This window comes from Protopterus annectens, chromosome 9.part0, assembly GCF_019279795.1.
Source record: "Protopterus annectens isolate FY-2018-M chromosome 9.part0, PAN1.0, whole genome shotgun sequence".
NCBI classification, from domain to species: Eukaryota; Metazoa; Chordata; order Ceratodontiformes; family Protopteridae; genus Protopterus; species Protopterus annectens.
Genome location: NC_056743.1, coordinates 560,740,861 through 560,766,847, shown reverse-complemented (window position 1 = coordinate 560,766,847; position 25,987 = coordinate 560,740,861). Strand labels below are relative to the sequence as shown.

The 25,987-nt window shown below is 43.4% G+C and overlaps 1 protein-coding gene across 1 annotated transcript in view; it reads left to right on the top strand.

The window, feature by feature from the left end:
• The window catches only part of CDS2 (CDP-diacylglycerol synthase 2), a 371,702-nt gene that overhangs the window by 145,030 nt on the left and 200,685 nt on the right, over positions 1–25,987 (top strand). The window contains exons 3-5 of the mRNA XM_044083091.1: positions 12,525–12,612; positions 14,658–14,726; positions 16,760–16,912. Of these exons, the coding sequence (XP_043939026.1) occupies positions 12,525–12,612; positions 14,658–14,726; positions 16,760–16,912 (310 nt within the window). The remainder of the gene's footprint in view (positions 1–12,524; positions 12,613–14,657; positions 14,727–16,759; positions 16,913–25,987) is intronic.

Here is a 25,987-nt window from a genome sequence, read left to right as displayed (position 1 = left end):
TACTCCAGGCCTCTTACATTCCCTCTCAGGAAAACAAACAAGCAGACTTGCTCAGCAGAACATCTCCCCTCAGCATGAATGGATGCTGCACAGGGAAAACTTCGTAGACATTGTCCACCTGTGGGCCACACCTAGAGTGCATCTGTTTGCCTCCCCCAGAACAGACGAGCAGATTCTGCTCCGGGGATCACACTCCACTAGTATGGAGAGTGAATGGCTTCAGCTTTCCATGGAAGGGAATGTTCCTCCACGCTTTTCTCCCTTCCCTCTAATACACCAGGTCCTACTGAAGATCAACAAGGACCAACCCAAAATCTTGCTGGTGACTCCCTATTGACCAAGGCAACACTGGTTCCCCCTTCTTCACTTCTAGCCAAGGAAAATCACCACACATTACCCCACAAGGTGGACCTACTCACCCAACAAAATGGTTCTCATTCACCCTCAGCTGCCTTTACTGCATCTGACCCTTTGGGTGATCAACTTCTGATCCCTTTCAGTCAACTGTACTCAGAAGACTGCTCTCAGTCCTGAGGGATGCCAGGAAACCATCTACCAGAAAAGACTTTGTCCAAATGGCATAGATTCACAAATTGGTGTGCATTTAAGGGCAGGGACCCTTTTAAGCAGATCTCTTTGGTCCTTAATTGTGTATGTGAGAATATTAAGGAAGGACTAGCATATTCATCTCTGAAAGTCCACCTTTCTGCTATTTCAGCCTGATTGCCTTTACAGCCACCTCTGCTCTCCAGACTGGACATTAAACTTTTTCCTGAGAGGGGTCTTGCATATCAGACCACCAAGGAACCCACTCCTCCTCTCTGGGATCTCAACTTCATACTGGAAAAACTAACCCTACCTCCTTTTGAGCCAGCAAGCACAGCTTCCCTGCAAATGTGCACATGGAAAACCATTCTCTTAGTGGCCATCGCCTCCGCAAGAAGAGTGTCTGAACTGCAAGCCCACATGGCCTGTCCCCCTTACACCACCTTCCACAAGGACAGGGTGACGTTGCGCACTAATTCTTCCTTCATGCCCAGAGTGGTGAATGAACTATCTCTTAACCAGTCTATTCATCTACTGACATTCTTTCCCTGTCCATCTAATAATGCAGCAATGATCCTTCATTCTCTGAATGTGCACAGACAGCTAAGATTCTACTTAGACAAAACTAAATCTTTCAGAAAGTCTGATCAACTCTTCATCTCCTTCCACACCAGGGCTCTGGGTAAGGCAGTCTCCAAACAAACCATTTCTTCCTGGATTAGGAAATCCATTCTCTTCTGCTACTCTCACCATGGCGAGCCATTGCCCCTAGGATTAGAGCTCATTCCACTAGAGGAATGGCTACTTCTAAAGCCTTTCTCAAAGAACTGCACACTGCCTCCATTATGGATGCTGCTACCTGGTCTACAGTTCACACTTTCAGTAAGCACTACAATCTAGACCACGTCTCCAGGGGCAGAGCAGGATTTCCCAGGGTATTCCTGCAGGGATTCTTAGAATCCTCTACCTCTGCCCCCGCCCATCACTCTTGCTAAAGCTGTGGTACTCTCCCACAGTATGAATACTGCAACATAGGAATAGAAGGGCATAGAATAGTTGTGTAAAATCTTACCATAACCATAGATGTCTCTCTTCCATGTTGCAGTATTCCTTCCCTCCCTCCATACCCCCCTTCTCCTTTTTCTGGATGCTTGGTCTACACCTGTGTATCTTCCCCCTACAGGCTAGTCTATTCAGCCTTGCAGGGACGTTTGCTCTTCAGCTTCTCCTTGTTCTTATACACATTTATCTGGGCTTCATATTCTGAGGTCTGTGTGTGCAGAAGTCATATTTATAGTCCCTGGTTTATGGCCCTACGTGTGACGTCCCACGCACATACAGCAGCCAGGCTTAAGCTTTTGTGTAGGAGCTGACATCAGATTGCCTGAGGGCTGGAAATCCCCACAGTATAAATACTGCAACATGGAAGAGAAGGACATCTACGGTTATAGTAAGATTTTACACAACTATTCTTTTAAATGGGAGGTGTGTCTTCTGCACTTAAGTTTTAAAATAGTTTCTACAAGCAGTACACTAATAGTTCTGATGATGTCTTAGTGTTACACATGAAAGCGCTAAATGGATTTTTTTTTATCTATCTATAAGTTTTGAGTTCAGTGGCTGATTTGCTGGTTTTGCTGTTACAAACGGTAGAGTAACATAACTGAATGTGTTAAACATCTTGCACTGTTTACTTTCAGTTGTAATGCATTTCATGTTTGCATACGATTGTTCAGAAATAAACGCAGTTCTGAAATAGTAATGCAGTATTGATCTTTTTCACTGTTAACAGTTAATAACATTTTCTTTTATTCTGTCACTTGAGAATTAGCGTAGTAGACAAAGGTCCCGTCGGAGAAATGCCATTCCAGCATTTTTACACAAATTTTGCTCTAGTAGTCGCTGCTGACATCTTGTGATGACTGTAGGTGAGGATGGGGTTGGAGGCTGATGCGGAAAATGATTTTCTCCATCAGATTCATTTACTGACTGCACTATTGTTGCCTGTCTTTCAGTCGGCTTGCCAGTCTTATTCTGTGGCACTGAAGTTCTTGATCTCCTTTATTGATGGCTTCTATCTCATGCCAGAAGAAAACATTTTTACTGAGGCATCAGATTTTCGAAGTGTTTAGTCTCCTCTGTGCCACTACTTGCTCCACAGTGAGTCGGTCAGGCATATTTTGGAGGCTTTGATTAGATTAGGCATTGCAGGACAACAACGGATGTATTTGGAGACTGTAATCAGAGGAAGACTCAAAGGACAGCATCAGTGCAGATGATCCATACTCGTTAGTTGATGCCTGTAATATGGCTGTGACCTCTGTTCAGAATTCTGTCATCTCAGATTGTGTGCATCCAAATGCCACCAGCTGGCATGAGCCATGGTTTGAACATGAGCTCTGCATTATGTGGAGACTGGCATGTCGATTGCAGTGGATATGGTAAAGGGCTCCGCTTCTTAAGGCAAGTCCTAGTTTAAGGGTACATTATTCACTATGCCAGTGAGAATGGTCATGTAAAAAAGACATTATTTTTTTCATCCATTGAGATTTCTGGTGCATTGAATCATTCAGATGCACATTTTTAGATCATGCTACCCAGCTTGTCTGGCTGCTCAAAGTTAAACATCTTCATTGTGAGAAACTTGCACTGTTCCTCTTGGACATGATTGCTAAGATAAAATGACTTTTCCTACTGAACTCACCAACAAATCATTGTCATTTATCCAGTGTTTATACCTCAAACCCTTGACTGAATGTGGTTGTAAACTATGAAGAGATCATGAATCTGGATTTATCTACATCTCCAGCATGGTCAGGCTAGAGTGCAGTTTTCCATCAGCTGGGCAGAATCTGTATTATTTCTGTTGACTGACGTGAATATTGCTGATGGTTTTCTCTGCAGCATACTAGCATAGACTTCTCCAGGGATGCTGAACACTGTGATCCAGCTGTGGTTGGCGCACACTGTTTGATCCTTCCTACTTGCTGGTCCAGAGGTATAGTCCTCACTTTGGTTGCAACATTGAGGAGGTTCCATAGCCATATTACTCTACCTCTGTCCAGTGCTTTGAGCATATTCATTCACACAGTCTTACTACAGGTAAGATCTCTTGACCACTGTATCACTGCGGTGATTTCATCTACAGAAATGCCCACTGGAAGTTTCAGCTACAGAATCCCCTTTCTGATAAGAAAGCATACCGTTCAGGTTGAGGTTCCTCCTTCTAGAAACCTCCCCATTTGTATTCTACGTTATTGTATCCTTACTTTAGCCTTAGCAGGCTCCTCCTTTCACCCCTGAGATGCCAGAAATGGCTTGCCACACCACTTTTTTGAGGTAGTTTTCTGTGTCCTTTCTAGTCTTCTCCCATGCCCTTGGCTTGTCTCAGCAAATGGCTTTCAATCCAGCCTTATTGGCTTGATGATGTGTTTCAGCTAATTCAGTGTAACCATTCTAGGAAATTACCTAGAAGGGCAGCTTTTTCCATTTCATGGCCTCCCTCCCTGCTGGTGTCCATCTAGCTGTTTTTTTTGGCATACTGTCATGTTGATTGTGACCACTTTTTGTCCATAGTTCCTTGTTGTCTCACTGAGTTGGTCATTCAAGTGTGTTGTTCCTGTCCTGACTTGGACCACTGTTAGTTTTCTCAGAGATAGTCCATAGGACTTATAACACACATTATTTTTGTCTACCATGTGCATCCAGCCATTGTTTTGTCTAGCAGAAATAGCTGACCATCAAGTGGCAATTAGTTGACTACTCTACTTCAATCTTTGCCTGATTTTTAGAGTTTTCAGCCTGACATGAACACAGATGTTATGGTTTACCTTTGTCCCAAGGTGTTTTGTACCAGTTCCATTCACACAGATACCCATAAAAGTAGTAGTATGGTATTTATTACTTACACAGAAGTGCAGTGATAGTTAATTGTTTCAGTTCAAATCTGGGAAATTGCTGTCTTCCAGGCATGCCCCTGCAGGTGTATTCATCACCGACATGAGATTTACAGGTTGCAGAGTTGGTAGGCAGCAGAGTACTCCCCATTCTCCCAGAGGAAGATTGAATATTCACATCTGTTTGGTGTGTGTTAGCATGAATAGCTGTAGACTTTTCTTCCATGTGATTCACAGCTACATTACTCTCACTGGTGCAAATGTCAGTTCTGTGGCCATCAGCTAGGGACTTGATGCCATCTGCCCCTGCCTCTGACAAGGAGCATCTTTGTAGGGAGAAGAGTCCTAGAGTACTCCAGACTGAAAAGTCAGGTTCCAGAGCCCAAACTGTACGTACAGTTAAGTCTCACTATATGTAGCTGGTGCAGATGTCCTTCATGGATGCATCTGCAGTCATAACAAATGGGTTGTCCTGTCGTCAGGCAGCCCTTCGGTCGGCCGGATTCCAAAGTCTGGGTCCGGCTTCGGCTGATGTCACACTTCACCCGACGTCATCTCTGCTGGTCTTCGGGTATAAAGGCATCAGCCGACACCATTTTCCTCAGTCTTTCTTGCCGCGTGGCGCCCGAAGCAGAAGCTGTTCGCAAGTGCCGGTCGGTCAGATCCAGAGATTACTACTACTGAATACTACTTCGAAGACTTCTAAAAGCTAAGTACCCCGTTGGGGACTCTTTCTTGCCTCAGCCGATGTCAGAAAAAGTCAATAACTGTTTAACTTGTGGGAAACAAATACCTCATAAAGATTTCCACTCTTACTGTTTGCCTTGCTTAGGCCCAGACCACGACGTAGCAGCCTGTTCGGCCTGTGCTTCCTTCAACCGACGAACGCTTAGGCGTCGGTCGGAGTTTGCTGAACAGTTTTTCGGCTCAAATTTTGCGTACATTATGCCGTCGGATCCTCCGACTACCCAAATTGTTAAAAAACGCAAAGAAAAAGACCGACACTCGCGGTCCGCGGTTTCGGACGAAACCACGGTTAAGCAAGCCGCGAGTGTCTCGGTTTCGGCCGAAACCGAGAAAACTGGTCAATCTTCAGCCGAATCCATGACTACTACTGAGGCTCCTGTTACCTTATCTGAATCAGCCTCAGAAATTTTGCCTACAACTGTGGTTCCTACTGATCTATCAGACACCATCCCCTTGGATATCTCTACCCCAGCACGTGGTGCTGCTAGGCCTCCTGCAGCCATGTCTATTAAGGCCTTTGCCAGGGCTAAAGCAGCCAAATCAGCTAAATCAGTGCCTGTTAAACCACCCTCACTCAGGCCCACTTCTAGTTCACAAATGCTTACTCTGGCAGAAGATTTAATATCCTTAATTAGGGGATCCCAATCTCACACAGACAGGGCCTCTCAGCCCCCAGAAAAGAGACCTAGAGCAGAGCCCCCCGAGCCTGTGTCCTCTGATGATTCTGCGGATGACTCAGACATTACAGACCAGCCAGAGGCTCCTTTTTCCAATTATGAAGATTCAGATGCTGAAGAATCCATTCCAGCTGCCTCTCCACCAGAGGAATTCTCCTTTGGGGAAACCTTACATGCCATGAGAGAACAATTCCAATGGCAGGGACAAGATTTCTCAGATTCAAGAAAAAGGCTTAGGACTTTTCTGCACTTACTACAACATAGGCCCTTAGCTATACCTCCTGTCCTATCTGTTGTGGACGATGCATTTAATGATGTCTGCACTGCACCTGATTCTTTACCTCCAGCTCCTGCCAAACCAGATAGATTTTACAGGGTGCCAGACACTCATCACCACCTATACAAGGCCCCACTTGCAGACCCCGAAACTATATCCCAGGGGCCTAAGGCAGTAGCCTCGACCACAGCAAAAAACCCTATTCCCTCTGAAAGGGAATCCAGGTCCTTAGAGAGATGGGGGAAAAAAGTCTACACCTCTGCTACTCTCTCAGCTAGAGCTTTAAACTGTCAGTTTCACATGATCCAATACCAAGAGTTTATGCTTGATCAGTTAATTAAAAAGCTGTCCTCTGATGAATCTTTAGATAAGAAATATGTATTAGAAATGGTGAATAACACCCAACAGGTTAGTAACCATTCTTTAAAATGTGGCTATGATGCACTGGAGGCTTCATTTAGATCAGCCATGACTGGCACAGTGATAAGAAGGCATGCATGGTTGAAAGAACAGGTCTTGCCGGATCATGTTAAAGCTAAGCTATTGGATGCTCCTATGGATAAGGCCAGTCTATTTGGGAACCTGCCCAGCAGGTAATGAAGAAAATGGAAGAGAAGGCAAAATCTGTACAAACAGTTAAAGATTTCCTACAGGTTCAGCCCCAAGGTTTAGCAGGAATTGGCCTGCCAAAATTGGTCCTTTCCTGACTCCACAAGATCCCAAAGGGGCAGGAACAGACGCTCTAGGGGCAGAAATCAATCCAGAGGAGGTGCCTACAGAGGACGACAGTGGCAAGGCAATAACCGAGGCACAGACGCAACCACTGCCACTGCAACAGGACAATCACAGTGACTTGGCTCTGACTCCGCCTACCAGGGAGCAAATAGCAGCACCATTAGGCGGAAAGTTAGCCTTATTCTCGAAAAATTGGCACTATATTACAAAAGACAAGTGGATTTTGCAAACCATAGACCAAGGCTACCGGTTCCACTTCCACACTTTACCAGTAAAAAGAGGAATGCCAAACCTGCCCCCAAATCAAAAAATAGAAGCCCTGCACCAGACATCAGAATTAATAAAGATGAGAGCTGTGGAAAGGGTACCAATAACAGAACAGGGCAAAGGATTCTACTCCAGACTCTTCCTAGTACCAAGAAAAGAAAAAAACACATACATCATTGTCCCAAAATTCAAAATGCTGACCCTACAGCAACTTCTTCCCATGCTGGGCAAGGAGTGTTGGCTGGTAACTCTAGATCTCAAGGAGGCATACCTGCACGTCCCCATTCGACCAAATTGCAGAAGATACCTCAGATTTCTTGCAGGATCAGAGCATTATCAATTCTCAGCATTGCCCTTTGGCTTATCTACTGCGCCCAGAGTATTCACAAAATGCCTGGCATCAGTAATCGCTCACTGCAGAGTACAGGGAATCCAAATTTATCCATACCTGGACGACTGCCTGTTACAAGCAGACAACAAAAGCAAGCTGACAACAGATTTACAAAGGGTCATTTACTTGCTACAAGCCCTGGGATACACAGTCAATTTTCAAAAGTCAAGACTGATACCATCCCAGACAAGAACTTTCTTGGGCGAATTGGACACAGTAAAACAGATGGCATTCCTAACTGCAGAAAAACAAAAGAACTCCCTCTTTACTTCTTGGCATTAACAAAGCAGAACAAACTAACAGCAAGAAAAGTTCTGCAGGCCTTGGGCTTCATGGCATCATGCATAATCTTGGTCCCACATGCCAGACTGCATATGAGAAAGTTACAGTGGTACCTAAAGAATTTATGGTCTCAACACAGGCACAGCTTAGAAACAGAAATACCACTAATCCCATGCTTAAAACAGGAGTTCCTATGGTGGGCTCGGGCATGCCAGTCAAACCCAGGCTTACCCTTCCACAACTTTCGAGCAACCCAAACTATCACAACGGATGCCTCAGACCTAGGATGGGGGGCACACATGCTGGACAAATGCGTACAAGGACTGTGGACTCAGGACCAGCTGCACCTGCACATAAACCAAAAAGAAATGCTGGCAGTAAAACTGGCAATCCTAAAATTCAGACCTTTCCTCAAAGAAGGCCATTTGATGATAAGGACAGACAACACCACAGTCATGTGGTACATCAACAAACAGGGAGGCACTCATTCTTACCCCCTATGCAGAATGACTTTGGACCTTTGGAATCTGGCTCTCAGCTACATCATCCAGTTACAGGCAATATTTGTACCGGGAAAAGAGAACACCCTAGCAGACATTTTAAGCAGAACCACCTCGGATGGCTCACGAATGGATGCTACACCCGGACATCTTCAAGGCCATCACAAAGAAATGGGGAATGCCACAAATAGATCTATTCGCTTCCCCACAAAATCACCAGCTCAAAAAAATTCTGCACAAGGACATTCCACCCACTTGCATGGAAGGTGGACTCTCTATCCTTCAGCTGGAAAGGCCTGACAGCATATGCATTCCCACCTCTTCCCTTGATGCACAAGGTACTACTGAAAATCAAAGAGGAACGTCCAAGGATAATTCTGATAGCTCTGAACTGGCCAAGACAACACTGGTACCCATTGCTGAGGAGCATGTCTCGGGAGAAAATGTGGTCAATACCCTGATGCCCCTGATGTTAACTCAGAACAACTACAACATCATACATCCAAACCTAAAACCTTGCAACTGACTGCCTGGAACATCACATAGCAGTAACTAACCCAGACCTTTCACAAAGGGTTAAAGACATTATCCTTGAAGCCCGCAGACCTTCAACAAGAAGGAACTATGCAGGAAAATGGAAAAGGTTCGTCATTTGGAGTACTGAAAGAGGAAAAGATGTGTCGAACATAGATATTGCTAACATTCTGGAGTACTTGGCAGAGCTTCTACATACAGGCCTGTCCTATTCCTCCATCAAGATACATGCATCAGCTATTTCAGCAGAATACAGCTTTGATCCTCCTGTCTTTTCACATCCTCTACTCAGGCAGTTTCTCAGAGGGATCAAGAATGTAAAACCTCCTAGGAAACCACCATTACCAGCATGGGACTTGAATTTTGTACTAGAAAAGTTGACACTCCCTCCGTTTGAACCAGCAGCAACAGCAGATCTACAACACCTGTCATGGAAAACTGCTTTCCTACTGGCTATTACTTCAGCAAGGAGGGTTTCGAACTACAGGCCTTAATGGCAGTGCAACCCTTCCTAATCTTCCATCAAGATAGGGTGTCCATGAGAACTAATCCTACATTTATGCCTAAGGTGGTATCCAGAGTGTCTTTAAACCAGGCAATCCACCTACCTACCTTCTTTCCCAATCCACAAAACAGAGGTGAAAGAATAATGCATACCTTGGATGTACACAGACAGTTACGCTACTACCTGGACAGAACCAAAGGTAACAGAAAAACTGACCAGCTCTTTGTAGCCTATGCAACAGGAAGGGAAGGAAAAGCAATTTCCAAACAGACAATCTCCAAATGGATAGGAAATTGCATAAGATTCTGTTACTCCTACCATGGAAAACCAATTCCACAGAACATAAGACCTCATTCTACAAGGGCTTCAGCCACTACCACAGCTTTCTTAAGAGGAGTGGCAACCAAGGACATTATTGAGGCGGCTACTTGGACCTCCGTGCATACATTTGCCAAGCATTCCAATTTACCTCTATATTCTAGATCCCGAGCAGGGTTTGCCACTGCTGTACTGCAAGGGATCCTGACTACACCATAATTATTATTCCTCCTCCCCTAGTTTGGCTATGGTATTCTACCCATTTGTTATGACTGCAGATGCATCCATGAAGGACATAGTACAGTTTTGTACCTACCATAAATGTAGATGTCCGAACTGGATAGCATCTGCAGTCAGGATTACCCTCCCTCCTTCCCCTCTGCGGTACTCCTAGGGTATTTACCCTCCTAATAGCTAGCTGGGGGGGGAGTCTCTTATGGTGTATTTGTTTGTATATATGTACATACATGTTTATTTTTGTGTTTGCCTTCTACTATTTTGGAAACATTGGCATTTATCCAAAATTTAGCTTTCCAAGAGGGCAATTGGCATCTGGGGCAAGAAACACTGAGGAAAATGGCGTCGGCTGATGCCTTTATACCCGAAGACCAGCAGAGATGACGTCGGGTGAAGTGCGACATCAGCTGAAGCCGGACCCAGACTTTGGAATCCGGCCGACCGAAGGGCTGCCTGACGACAGGACAACCCATTTGTTATGACTGCAGATGCTATCCAGTTCGGACATCTACATTTATGGTAGGTACAAAACTGTACTTTCTGTCTCTTGTACAACCTCGAGAGACATTTTCCTGTGCCAGGATCAGGTTTACATGAATATGCCCAGATCATGCCTGCCACTTGGCTGGCAGTGGATCTTCCCTACCCATCAGTGTGTAGGTGATGAACTCTGAAGGTATATCCATGACCCATTTCAGGCTGGGTCTGACCAGTTTATTTGGGTGATTTAGCTTCCAAGCGCTCATCGGCAGATGCTGTTCCCAAAGCTTAGCTTGGAGTGGATCTCAGAATACCCAATTACAGTAGGGTTCTCTTGTACTGTCATTGTTTTATAGGTTAGTAGGTGAACACTAGCCTAACGTCCACTGGGGTCTTTTTTAACCCTAGCCATGCATCCCAAATGTCAAGTTCTGGTACCCTTGGAAGTGTAAGCAGGGGCCTGGGAGATGAGCCATTTACAGGCTGCCTATGATATATGTGCCAAACTGGGGAGGGGGGGGGGGTGAATTTCTGTGAGTTTTTTTTTTTTTTTTTTTTTTGTGGATCATTAGTTGACCACCTCACTACAGAATTGTTTACTAGAGAATACCTCACTAAGGTTCCTGTGGCACATGGGCCCATCCACAGCAACAACAATGCCATAGTTCAATAGGGGGGAGATGTTTTACGTAAATGTAGGTATCCATTGAAGAACCTTCTGGAAGAAGTGCACGTCAAGAGCCATTAGGGAGAAGACAGCTTTGTAAGTAATAAAAGTATTGCATAAAAGATTAGTAGTGATTTTTAGTTTGAAGCATTTTGAGGGTTTTTTTTGTTTTTTTGTTTTTTTACATTGCCAGGGTACAGATTCTCTTTGAGAAAAGTGATCAAAAGATCAGAATTAACAATGATTTTTTAAACCTTTTTCCTTAAATTTATTATATATGTTAACTTTAGGCATTAGATTGCTTGTTTAGCTTGATTTATCTGGATGTGTTCTTGTGTCATTTACGTTCTGTGGGTTTCTGGAACAGTATTTGTTCAAACAACCTGAAATGCTGAATTGTGGGTTTCGTGTTGCTTGCTGTATTTTTTTATGTGCTTCTCATGTGACATGATTACTGGAAAAGTAATCTGCACAGTATTAATTGAAAGCTTCTGTCATTTTCATTTTTGGGCATTTAATGTTATTCTTTTCTATGTGTATCTAATTATAAACTCACATTTTGAGTTAGCTTGGGTTGGTATCAAGCACTGAACACGTTTTTAACCTTATCTACTCTCCTTCCTTTTTACTGTATTTTTAAAATTCCCGTTTCCATTCTGTTGCAGTGTGAATGTACTGGTTACATATGTTTAGGAAAAAAAAGGAGAAGCTGTTGGTAGCTTGGTAAGAAAAGGTGCTTTTGTCCTATTACTGAAGATTGTAATGAACTTGAAGTTTGATTGCAACCGGGTCAGCCTAGTAGTAGGTACTTTTGTGAAGAGAGGGTTTAGGGTTCAGTTGTGTTCTAACCATGTTATGATATTGCAGTTTTATTGTATTTTCTTAGAGGATAGAAGAAATGTAGTATGCTGCTCAGCACAGTTGAGGCTTAATGAGGGTTTAGGTAATGAAACAAGTACTTTTCTGTTACTTGCACAGCCTTGTGATGTGGTATTCTTCTGAAACTGTTTGGTGTTTCTTTGTGCCGTGCAAAAGCTTGTTTGGCATACATCACCTTTAACTTCCTTCAGCATACTAAAGAGTAGTTGTGTCAGGTGGCACCAGACTGAATGTGACCTCTTTGCTGATTGTGGTAAGTACTGTATAGAGCGGGAGAAAGTAGAAAAATATATTGCAACACTTTTAACAGGAAGTGGCTTTAAAACACTTTTTGTGGATATACCGGCCCTTTATTTACTGCAAAGTAGCTGTGTAGCTTTGCAAATGGCCTGTAGTGAAACAAAGTCCTTGGTACTGCACAAGTCATAACTGGATAGAGATGATTTCAGTAAACTAAAATGCTGGCATTTTAACTGTTTCTGATGTATTCCATGTTAAAGTGTCTCTTCTAACTTCTCAAAGACTGGTGGCTGCATAATTTGCTCGCATTTATAATACCAAGAGCTTTGGTGTGATTCTCCCTCAGGTTCATTGTTCCGATCTCCTGCGTGATCTGTAACGACATCATGGCTTACATGTTTGGATTTTTCTTTGGACGCACACCACTTATCAAGGTTAGTGTGTCAAATTACAGCACTATACAGATATCAGTATTTCACAGGGCCCCAAAGCAGAGCAGGTTTCTTGAAGTACATTTTCTGGTCATGCACACTTGGTATTTTTTCCTTGCATACTGAAGATGGAATCTGAAATGAGGAAGACAAAAACTGCATTTAACATTACCAGTGACAGGTGTTTAGCTACATACCTATGTGCTGGAGGTCAAGATTTGGGGTACCAACCCTGAGTAACTGAGAAAAGGTTTTCCCTTTCACAAGTAGATGGTACTGCTTTACCTTGTTGGCTAGCTTTTCCCTGGTGGAGACCTGACATGAAGAAGTATCAAAGGGTATAACGGATCCCTCTGCAGGGAGTGCATGTGGGAACACATTCAATATCATGGCACATTCTTGTGCCAGAGTGTATGTAAGGTGCCTTAAAAAAAAAAAAAAAAAGGCTTACCAACATGCACTCTTGATTGTCCGATCACACCACTCCTTTACAGCTGTCCTTCTTGAGAAGGTAGTGGGGGGGGGGGGGGGTGCAGGTGATTAGACTTTTGAAGTCACCAGAAGTTGACAGGTAGTACCAAAAAGATGGCAGCATTTTAGATGTTGTTCATTCAAGAAATCAAATTCAACAGCAGATTTCCTAGACTGCAGCTTTCTCTGCTTTTTTAGCTACTGATTGCGCAAACAGCGTCCTATAACAGATGTGCACTTTGTACTACCCACCTTCAGGGCTGATTTTCCATTTTGGGCTATTTGTGAAGGCTGATTGTCAAAGTTCAGTGCAGACATTTGAATATGAGGCCCTAGGTTTTTAAAAGGGTGTGTAGTAAATGCTTTTAAAGAACTAGAAAAGGAAATGATGGTGTGTTAGACACTATCCTTCACACGATTGTGAGAGTCTTGCTAAAACAAATGTTTTCATTTTCTTTGCCTGCTTATAAATGCATGTTTTTTGGTAATATACTGTTGGAAGGAAAACTTATTTTATATATATGTGTATGTGTGTGTGTGTGTGTGTGTGTGTGTGTGTGTGTGTATATATATATATATATATATATATATATATATATATATATATATATATATATATATATATATGGTTCTACCTGACATAACCGACACTGCAAAACACTGACAACGCAAATATCGACACCACATAATCGGCAAACCATAAACACGAAACCTCACATGCCCGACAATCAAATAACCGACGGTCCACAAACACGAAACCTCATACGCTGCACACACCACAATAACAACAATCAACTAACAAAACACATCCCCTGTCCAAAAACCACACACACAACACAAGCACACCAAAATCCTCACAAACCCACACTAAACCTCACATACACAACTATCTACAACCCTAACCCAAACCCTTACCCTAAGGTCCGTCACTATCGCACACTCAGCTGACCCACGCCCTAACTCACTTAACCCGCCCCTAACCCAAAAAATACTACTACCGCACACTTACCTAACACGGGCCCTAACCCTAACTCACTTAACCCGCCCCTAACCCAAACACTATCACTACCGCACACTTACCTAACCCGCGCACTGACCCTAAATCACTTAACCCACCCCTATCCCCACAGACCGTCAATATCCACACTTACCTTACTCGCACCCTAATGTCCGTCACCACCGCATACTTACACAGCCTTTTTCCAAGTCGGTATCCTCGGCGTCGGTGTTTTGATCCATAGCGTCGGTCTTCCGGATTGTCGATCTTCTGGAGCTCGCAAATTCGTTGTCTGTGAAATCAGCTGTCTGCTATCTCAGGTAGAACCATATAGATATATATATATATATATATATATATATATATATATCTATATATATATATATATAGCTATGGATATATATAGATATATATGTATAAATATAAAAATAAAATATCAGGTGGTTACTCGGGTTTAAAGAAAAATAAATGTTGATTGTAATTTTGTCATTACTGTATTTTCTATAATTTTTTCAATGTGTTTATAATGCACTAATTGTTTTCCATGCATCCCTTGTTTAACTTGTTTTATTTCTGTTAGCTCTCCCCTAAGAAGACCTGGGAAGGTTTTATTGGAGGATTCTTCTCAACCGTTTTATTTGGACTGCTGGTAAATTCTTTGTATAATATTCTGTAATGTGTTGTGTAACATGTCATTTTCTCTATAGTAGTCTAGTAACAACATTTAGGCATAGACCTTCATGTTATAAATGTGTAAACCATTTTGAATGTAGCCAGTGCAGTTTTGTTTTGCTAACATATGCTTTTAGAAAAGATAGAGGCAAATGACTTTTGTTGCCATGTGTAAAAGTTAAGCACCTGTTATTGGTGTGGCTTTGTTGGCCTTTTCGTTCAGAATTTGGTTTTCTGTGAGCAGTGCCATTGACTGTAGTCTAGAAATGGGTTTAGCCAACTGCAGGAAGGGGTGGACCACTCTTGTGGTGATGGGTCTTTCCTGGAGGAAGTAGGAGAATTTGAGTGGCATGTATATGATTCGTGGCAGAGGCCAGAATTCTGACCTTTTTAACGAGCAATCAGTAGTCAAAGATGACCAGATACTCGTCGTTAGTGAATTCTTCATGACTGCTAAGGAGGTTAAAATACTCAGAAGCTTCCTAAAATCTACCCGCTTCAAGATACATGTACAGCTTCGATAACCAGTGATTGTTGCCATCTCTGCAGCTGTCAAGTCTAATCCGAAAGGCAAACTGATAGTCTTGTTGGTTCTCAGGGGGATTGTTATTGTTGAGTGGGATTCGCAGAGGGACATTTGGACACCTAGAGTATTAACAATTGAGTCACTGTGTTAAGGGACCCCTGCAATACTGAACATAGAGGATTATGATAGTCTTCAGTCATAACCATGTTATGTGTTTGGGACATGGACGGCAAGAATTTCACCTCGAAAGCAAAGCTTGAGAGGTGAATGTATGCATTGAGTCTCGGACACATAGTAAGGTGGTTCTAATTAGAGATCATAATTCTTTGTAGTGCATGAAGCTTCATCTGCTACCAGTTATAGAAAATATAAAAAAGTATATCCACTTTGAAAGCTAGTAAAGCCTTTAGCACTGTAAAATACCTTTTTCTTTCTGGACGAGGGTTCAAAAGCAGGGAAAGTTATTAAATACAGCTGTAACTCATTCAGATTGTTACTAGAATGACAGGCTTTTGCTTCAATGTGCATTCTAAACAGTAAGAGGTGTAAAACTGTTTTTGACTGACTGTAATCCTTGGTGACTTATCAAAAAATGAAAAGTTTGAGGGAAAGGCCGAAAATATGAACAGAAACAGTTAATAGGCATACACAGCAGGCAGAAACAAAGCTCTCTAATGTTAGAGAGAACCGTTTTGCAATCCTGCAGCTGCCGGCACTATGTGTATAGGTAAAGTAGTCTTCAGAAGCTAAGAGTCATACAGTTAGGTGCACTGTGTCATTAGATAAAGTCAGAGAATACTACTGGGTAATGGCCTCCTAACAGGTGCAGCCATTTTCAGTGCGATTACCCTTTGCTGCAGCCAGTTGCATGGACTGAGAAGTCCTGCATTTTCTCACTGTACCCCTCATGCATGTATGTATGCCATTTGATTTGAAGGTGATGCATTGGTGTAAAAATCTGTATGATGAAACCTTGGAGACGTTTTGCCATTTGGTGATCTATTGACATTGTTTTACTATAAATACTTTCCAGGAACAGAATAATAAGGTCACATTATTGGAATCATATTTGTAGGGAAGCTCTGACACTCCGTCAAATCCACTCATAAGAATTAGCTTTGTGGGGGTTTGATGGGAGATGCAGCTCCCCCTTCAGATAAAGCAGTCTTCAGATATATGGCTAATCATATATGTATGACTTGAAGCATTAGCACTTCATGCTGAAAATAAGCAGTTGAGGTAGGTATCCTTTTCTCAAAAAAAAATAATGTAGAAGTGAGTGTTGTCAAAATATGCCACTGTATTCACCTTTTCATGGAGGTTTAAGAAATTTGATGCAGGTTCAAGATGGGTCATTATCTGGAGGTGGTTGCTAAGTTTATAGGACACGCATACTAGAGAAAGTGGGTGTCACTCGGAAATGTGTAGCAGTGTACATAAGAGTTTCAGAAGTTTTACATTCACTGTGTTTCATCGTCTTGCAGTTATCTTACGTAATGGCTGGCTACAGATATTTTGTGTGTCCCGTGGAGTTCAACAATGACACCAACCGCTTTACTGTGGATTGTGAACCTTCAGAGTTATTCCAGCTGCAGGATTACACTCTTCCATCTATTTTACAGTCTATAATTGGCTGGGTAGGTGCTTTTTGTTTTTCCTTTATTTCTTTTTTTTCCCTCATACTGTATTAGCAAGAGCAGATGTTACATTTTAGGCTGACTTGATTTTAGACAGCAATCTATAAAGCTTGAACTGCTAACAATTTTTACTGATTGTTGGATGGTTCTAAGGAACTTAAGTACAACATGATAGTTTCTGTTTGTCATGTACTGTGCCTTTGCACGGCCATCTCATTTACAGAGCCAGAGGGTATCACGCTGGCTAGTAAATTAAACAAAGTGCTAAGAAATATTGACTAATAGTTGGTATTTCCGATTTCATGTGTTAGTTTTTGCTGATTTCCTCTTCAGAGGTGTTTTCTTTTGTGTTATGGATTAGAATTAAGTTACCGGTGTTCATTAGTAACTGGCTTCTATAAAATATGATTGGCCTTTTAGGGGAATGTAATTTGCATACTTGGCTAAGAGTGTCAGCATAGCATGCAAGACATGAGAAGGGTATGTGTGTACATATGTGCTGTAGGTAGGGTGTTGGGGTTGGTGCCATCTGCCACACGTAAAATCTGATTGGGTAAAAGAGGTGTCGAAGTCCCTGCAAATTAGAGGTGCAGAAGCATGAGTGGTAGAAATTTTAATAGCTGCTTTTAACATTATAGTTTTATCACTGATGAAGGCTGTATAGCCGCAACTGGTTTGATTTGATATATTTTGTGGCATTATATGCCTTATCGACATCCATTTTCTTAATAAAAGAAATTATAAGCTGCACATGCTGGCCTCTGGTGTTTTATGAGCTAGTGGTTCGTCCGAGTGTACCCAACTTGCGAAGCGTTTGGTTTTCTTTCAGTTGGCTTTTAACATTGTCTGCTTAAATGATTCAGTCCACTACCTTTGTATTAACAGATGTGACAAGGAGCTTATAAAGTTACCCAAAGTGGCATTGGGCAAGCAGTTACCCCAGCCACATCTGTGTATGTCTGCACTTCACAAGAATTCTTAATATGTAATACTAAACAGTCTTTTTTAAGGTATACAACAGAAGGGAGCCCATCATCTAAGCGTAATTTCCGCGAACACAAAAGCAGCAAGTGCTGTTCGCTGAAATGACTTTCGCCAACAGTGGCGATGTTCATCATGTTACACTGCTGCAGTCATTACACTAAGGTTATCCTGCCGTCAGGGTGTCCCGCAGTCAGCCCAAGTTCCAGAGTCTTGGTCCGGCGTCGGTTGCTGTTGCTTCCTCCCTGACGTCAGTGTGCCAGGGGTATATAAGATGCATCCAATGCCATTTTCTTCAGTCTTTCTTGCCGCGCGGTGCCCAAAGCAGAAGCAGTTTGCAAGTGCCGGTTGGTCGACTCCTGAGATTTTCGAAGTTGAATTTCAGATCCGAAGTCTTCAAATAAGCTAAGTACCCCGTTGGGGAAACTTTTTTTCTTGCCTCAGACCGATGTCAGAAAAAGTTAATAATTGTATTTCTTGTGGGAAGCAAATACCTCATAAGGACTTCCACTCTTACTGTATTCCATGCCTAGGCCCTGATCATGACATCACTAGTTGTCGGTTTTGTGCTAGATTTAACAAATGCACTATAAAAAGACGTTTTGATTTTGCTTGGCACTACTTTGGCCGAAGGTTCAATTATACGATGCCGTCGGATAAGCAGACGACCTCAATACCGAAAAAACGCAAGGACAAGGATAAAGACAGGCATCCGAGGTCCAAAACCGACGATGAAACCTCTTCTAGGCCAGTCGCTGGTTTGTTGGTTCTCAATGAGGCGCTTTCGCAGCCCCTGACACCTGCTACCTCAGAGCCACAGGCCGCTTCCGACTCCCATGTGGAGAAATCTAGGCCTCTGGAAACTCAAGGTATTGGGCCTACGGAAACTAATCCCTCAGATGGGTCCGGAGCTGCTGAGCAGGCATCGACTTCTGAGGGTGTTTTCAGACCTTCACAACTTACCATTAAAACAACAGCCAAGACAAAGGTACCATTAAAGATAAAGAAACAAGTACAGCATTCTCCTGGACAGTCCTCCATGCCTAAGAAACAGATGTTTAAAATGGCCGAAGACCTCATTACTCTAATCAGGGGTTCCCATCCCCCTTCTGAGAAAAGGCCTAGGCAGGAAACAGACTATGACTCCTCTGATTAGGTTTCCATTTCCTCTGATTCCTCTTCAGACCAGGGATACTCTCTACCCCCCTATGAGGACTCTGATGCCAAAGAATCTATCCCTTCAGCCTCTCCTCCTGAGGATTATTCTTTTGGGGAAACTTTACATACCATGAGAGAGCATTTCCTTTGGGAAAGCCAGGATTACTCAAAATCCAAGAAAAGGCTCAGGGATTTCCTCTTATTGCCTCAACACAGGCCCCTGGCTATTCCACCAGTGCTAGATATTGTGGATGATGTGTTCTCTGAATCCAGTTTATCTCTGGACTCTTTGCCCCCTGCTCCAGCCAAGCCAGATAGGTATTGTAGAGTCCCTGACTCTCACAAGTTTCTTTACAAAAACCCTTCTGCTGATCCAGAAACTATTTCCCAGGGTCCAAAGGGGGTTAAGGCTTCCATTGCAAAAAATCCAGTACCCTCGGACAGAGATTCCAGAGCTTTGGATAGATGGGGGAAGAAAGTATACACTTCTGCAACTTTAGCAGTAAGAGCTTTAAATTGCCAGTTTCACATGCTTAAGTACCAACAATGTTTAATGGCTTAGTTAAAACAGAACATCCTTGCAAGCTCAGAAGCTCCTGATTGTAAAGAAATGCAGGATTTATTGCATGCAGTTGAACAGGTGGGAAAACATACTCTGCAATGTGGTTTTGATTCTTTAGAGGCCTCTTGTAGAGCCGCTGTTACAGGTTCTGTGATTCGAAGACATGCTTGGTTAAAAGAACAAAGTTTAACTGATCATGTTAAGGCAAAATTATTGGATGCTTCTTTACAGCATGATACTTTGTTTGGTGTTAAGGCAGAAGAGGTGTTAAAGAAAATGGAGGATAAAGCTAAATCTATGCAAACAGTCAAGGATTTCTTACATGTACAGCCACCTCGGTTTAGCAGAAATTGGCCAACAAAGAATTGGTCCTTTCCAGTGTCAGACAGGCCACAGAGAAGCAGATACAGACGCCCATGAGGCAGATCTCAACCCCAAGGCTCAAACAGACGACAGTGGGGCACCTCAACCCCAAAAGGGGTGCGGACAAATCTCAACCTTACAGGAAACAGTCACAATGACTTTCCCCTTCGTACGCCAAGCACGTTCCTTTTGGAAGCCCCCTTAGGGGAAAAACTAGCACTTTTTTCACAAAACTGGCAAACAATCACCCAGGACAAATGGGTCCTGAATATTGTGTCTCGAGGTTACAGATTCCACTTTCATACTTTACCAAGGCTAAAAGGAATGCCAGACCTGCCACAAAATCAATGGGCAGAGGCACAAAAACAAATTTCAGCCCTCATGGACATGAGAGCTATTCAAAAAGTACCACAACAGGAACAAGGACAAGGATTTTACTCTAGACTCTTCCTGGTCCCCAGAAAGGACAAGGCCTGGAGGCCCATACTAGACCTTTAAATTCTGAATACTTACCTAGATATTCCGAAATTCAAAATGTTGACATTACAGCAGCTTCTACCCATGCTGGACAGGAAGGCTTGGCTTGTTACTCTGGACCTCAAAGAGGCATACCTGCATGTCCCTATCAGACAAAATTGCAGAAGATGCCTCAGATTCAAAGCTGGTACAATGCACTATCAATTCTCTGCACTGCTCTTTGGCTTATCTACTGTGCCCAGGGTCTTCACAAAGTGTCTGGTACCAGTAATTGCATTTTGCAGACAAAAAGGAACTCAAATATATCCATACACGACTGCTTCATTCAAGCAGAGGCAAAGGACATTCTTCTACAGCATCTGACGTTTGTAAAAAGGTTGCTAATTTCTCTAGGGTACACAGTAAATGAAAAGAAGTCAAACCTACTGCCTTCGCAACAGATTATTTTCCTGGGTGCCAGCTTAAATACAATGGCCCAGATGGCTTACCTCACGCCAGACAAACAAGTTCAACTAACTCAATATTTTCAGTTGCTGGCAAGAAAGTCCCATCTCCCTGCAAGAAAAATTCTGCAGGCCCTGGGATTCATGGCATCCTGCATACTACTAATACCATATGCCAGACTGCATATGAGGAAATTACAGTGGTACCTGAAAAGTGTTTTGGACTCAACCCTCTCACAGTTTAGAAGCAGTAATACCAATGATTCCCTGCCTACAACAAGAGTTTGGATGGTGGGCGCAGGCATGTCACCTAAACAAGGGTCAGCCTTTTACCCAACCCACAGCCAGGCAAATTCTAACAGATTCTTCGGATTACGCCTGGGGAGCACACATGGCAGGAAAATGCATTCAGGCCTAGTGGACCACAGACCAGATGCATCTTCACATCAGTCAGAAAGAGATGTTGGCTGTTCAAAATGCCATAACAGCTTTCAAGGACCTTCTACATCCAGGACAATTACTACTAAAGACAGACAACACCACAGTAATGTGGTACATAAACAAGCAAGGGGGCACTCATTCTTATCCCCTATGTAGGCAAGCCATGACCTTGTGGAACACAGCTCTAGTGTTTCAAGTCCACCTGCAAGCACAATTCCTGCCAGGAAAGAAAAATACTCTGGCAGACAATCTAAGCAGAAATATCATGGACCCTCACGAATGGAAATTTAATCCACAAATCTTCAGCATGGTAACGCAAAAGTGGGGATGCCCAGACATAGATCTTTTTGCCTCCCCACTGAATTGCCAACTACAAAAATTCTGCACAAGGACTTATCACAAACAAGCATGGAAAGTGGATGCTCTTCTGTTCAGCTGGAAAAACCTAAAAGTTTATGCCTTCCCGCCACTGCCTCTCCTTTCAAAGGTACTCCTAAAAGCCAGACAAGAAAAACCACAGATGATCCTGATTGCTCCAGACTGGCCACACCAGCACTGGTACCCTATTTTAAGGAACTTGGCTCAAGGCCCACCATGGATTTTGCCTCAAATTCCACACCTTCTGACTCAACAAAACAATCAGATCCTGCACGGTCAGCTCAAAACCCTAAACCTGGCTGCATGGCAGATACATTAGTCAAACAGGCAACACCTCTCTCTATAGCTGTTATGGATGTCATTTTGGAGGCCAGGAGGCCTAGCACCAGGAAAGCTTACTCAGAAAAATGGAAGAGATTCTGCGCCTGGAACCAGGCTTAAAGCCTTGACCCTCTTGTTCCAAACATTCCTCAGATTTTACATTACTTAACTGAGATGCTGGACAGAGGCCTATCCTTCTCATCAATTAAGATCCAAACCTCTGCTATTTCAGCACATTACAACACGGATCCTCCTTTATTCTCTCATCCCTTGCTAAAGCAGTACCTCAGAGGGGCTAAAAACATAAGAACGCCCCGGAGAGCACAAACACCAACCTGGGACCTCAATTTCATTTTGGAAAAACTGACCCTACAACCTTTTGAGCCAGCCAATACAGCCGATCTAAAAAATTTTTTCATGGAAAACAGCTCTGCTCCTGGCAGTAACTTCAGTAAGAAGAGTTTAAGAGCTACAGGCATTAATGGCAGTGGAACCTTTTATCATTTTTCATCAGGACAGGGTATCTTTAAGGACAAACCCTACCTTTATGCCAAAGGTGGTATCTAGTGTGGCTCTTAACCAAACCATCCATTTGCCAACTTTTTATCCAAACCCCCAGAATAAAGGGGAGAAACTTCTGCATTCTTTGGACATACACAGGCAGCTACGCTTCTACTTGGACAAAACAAAGGCTTTCAGGAAAACTAAGCAACTGTTTGTAGCATATGCTGCAGGATCACAGGACAAGGCCATCTCAAAGCAGACTTTATCCAAATGGATGGGATACTGTATTCGGTACTGCTAGACAAAGCATGGAAAATCAGTCCCAAATAACATTAGGCCACATTCCACCAGGGCAACAGCCACTTCAACAGCCTTTCTCAGAGGAGTACCTACCAAGGAAATTTTGGAGGCTGCAACTTGGAGTTCAGTGCACACCTTTACCAAGCATTACCATCTGCCTCTTTACTCTAAATCCAGAGCAGGATTTGCCACTGCAGTTCTGCAGGGCCTCATAGCCAATCCTAACTCTTTATAGACCAGCCACCCAACCTCAGCTTTGGGATTCTACCCAAGTGTAATGACTGCAGCAGTGTAACACGATGAACATAGTACAGTTTCGTACCTACCATAAATGTAGATGTTCGAGTGTTCACACTGCTGCAGTCCAGGTTACCCTCCCTCCATCCTCTCTGAACTAGCTGGACTTATCTATACCTTTCTATCCTATACAACCTTTGGGGTGTATTTGCTGGTAACTGAAGGTATTGTTTTTATTGTATATTTTTGATTAGCAATATGTATTGCCTATCTACTTGGTGGCACCTGACAGACATCTGGGGCAAGAAAAACTGAAGAAAATGGTGTCTGATGCATCTTGTATACCCCTGGCGCACTGACGTCAGGGAGGAGGCGACAGCAACCGACGCCGGACCAAGACTTTGGAACTCGGGCCAACTGCGGGACTGTCTGATGGCAGGATAACCCTAGTGTAATGACTGCAGCAGTGTGAACACTCGAACATTTACATTTATGGTAGGTACAAAACTGTACTTTTGCATATTTCTCACTGATGTTTGACTTCGGAGTTAGGATATTCAAGTCCAGGAGGTATCCACCCTGCAAAAACAGAATTGTTGTGCTGCTTGTTGAAGGTGTTTTCGGTGAACGGGTTTCTTTTTTTTTTCTTCTTTCTTTTTTCCTATTTGTCGAAATTGCTTTTGATGACTAGACATGGATCCACATAAGAGACATTGTTTTACAAGTATTTAAAAAATGAAATTCCTTTTCCTGAGCTCAGATTCCTGGATTTTGTAGACTTGGGCATTACTATTAGTCCATTATAAATTTTGAGCACATATGCGTTCAAGTAAAATTAAAATAGTGCAAAATATTAAAGCAAGTAGATGGAGTTGTAAATGCCAGAAGCAAAATTCATGATGTTATATAATCCAATCTCGCCTTCATTCCTTGTTTGGCTCTGACTCAGCCATACTCTAGCTCGAAGTCTTCAATTGGCTCGTGGCTAAGAGGTATCCCATCATGCAACAGGTCTATTCCCCAGATCTCGTTTGCCTCTCGTTAAGCTCAGGCGTGGTCTCTCTTTTGGCCGTGGCTAAGTATATTTATACAATTTTTAGAAACTGTTGACTTGTTGCTCGAAAAAGCTATTTTCATAGCTATGTGTGTGTGGTAGTGGTGTTTTACTGCCTGTATTTGTTTCTCTGGCTGTTTTTTGTGCCCTTGTCTGGCTGTTTGAGTATCCCATTCGTTTCCTTTCCCCACGGGCTAGGCCCCTTTAAGTTAGAGGACCTAGTCCTCCCCATTGTTTCTGTATGGTCTTTGGTTTGGTGCTTCATTATTTTAGCGTTTAGTGTTGTGTCTGGCTAGTGGTGCTTTTCTGCCTTTGGGCTAGGCCCATTTGAGTTAGAGGACCTAGTCCTCCCTGTTGTTTTCCTGCCAGTTTCTGGGCCATTTGAGTTAGAGGCTCTTTTCTTGTTAGTTGGGTCTAGTGCGTGTACGTATTAATTTGTTCCTTTCAGCATGTCCAAGGATCCTAAGGAACACTGGCCTTCGGGCGTTAAAAAGTCTGTTGAATGCAGCAATAAAATGTCTTTAACTTATGGGCAGTCTGTGTGTGTGTACTGCTTGGGGGCTATTCACCTCAGAGTCCTGCTTGTTTTGTCATTCCTTCAGTCCCCGTGTGCTACAGGAGAGGAAGAACAAGCTCGTTTTGAAAGGACTGCTTAAACACTCCTTCGAGGAAGACTTGGCTAAGTCATCCAGTGCATTATCCTCTCCAGCTAAAAAGGACAAAAGACTTCCAAGAAGCACTCTCTGGCTCAGTCTGTTTCTTTGGAGCCGCCAGAGAAAGTTGCTAGAACAGCTTCTCCTGTTCCATTGCCCTCCGTGCCGAAAAAAGGTAGTCTCTTAATTAAGTCCGTATCGGCTCCCAGCCTTTCGGAGCCTGTCACGGATATTTTGGTTTGGAGACGGTCTTTAGTTTTTCGACCGGGTTCTCCTTCATGCAAGTCCCCTTCTGTAGGGAGATCCAGATCTCCTACTTTATCTTCCAGGGCTTCCAGGACCCTTTCCGATGAGAACGTTGATAGGGTGGTGAAGAAACTACTTCAGTCATTGGTGTTGGCTAAATTGATTTAGTCTCTGACCCAGTCAGCTCTGGAGCTTATGACCTCTTCATCCTTTGTTGTTCCTCCAAGCCTTTCTCGGCCTTTGGAGCCAGAGTTGTCGGTGCCATAGGACACCATTAGGTTAGTTCCAGTAGCCTTGCCTGGCCTCTTGGTTCAGATTTCTGCTCCGACCCAGTCACCTCCGTCCATGGGGTCGAAGGTTCACGGTTCTCCGGTCGGACCTGAGGTGGAGGTCTCTGATCGATCTTCATCGGTTCTGAGCCTTCCTCTCGGTGCTTTGGCCTGAGTGAACTTGGAACCAACATCAGCTTCGGACCTCATCTCCTCGGCGCTGAGGGCTGCTACTGTTTCATCTTCAGTTAGTCAGCCTTTGGAGCCGGGGGGATCAGCCTACGAGATTATGAGGAATGTGCTGGCCCAGGTCGTCAGCTGTATCCTACGGCACCGATGCTCTGCCCCCTCCAGCACCAGTGTCCATTTCGGATCACGCTCAATCCATGGGCAGCAGAGACCCTAAGCCTCAGGATTCCTCCATGAGTGGTCCCCAATTTTCTGACATCTCCCCAGAGTTTTTGCCTGCGGAGCCCGCCAGAAAGAGATTGTTTAAGAGGAAACATCTTGACTCCCCGGATGAGTCTCATGTCAGATACTGACCTCAAGGAGTCAGAGGGGTCCCCCAAGTCGTCTTCTGAAGATCTCTTTTTCAGATATCCTGGAGATCCTGAAGCAGAGAGGCAGCTGGCCTTCCAAATCCCCCCTTCTGATGAGGAGTCTGTGTTCCTGAAGGCTTTCGGGTCTC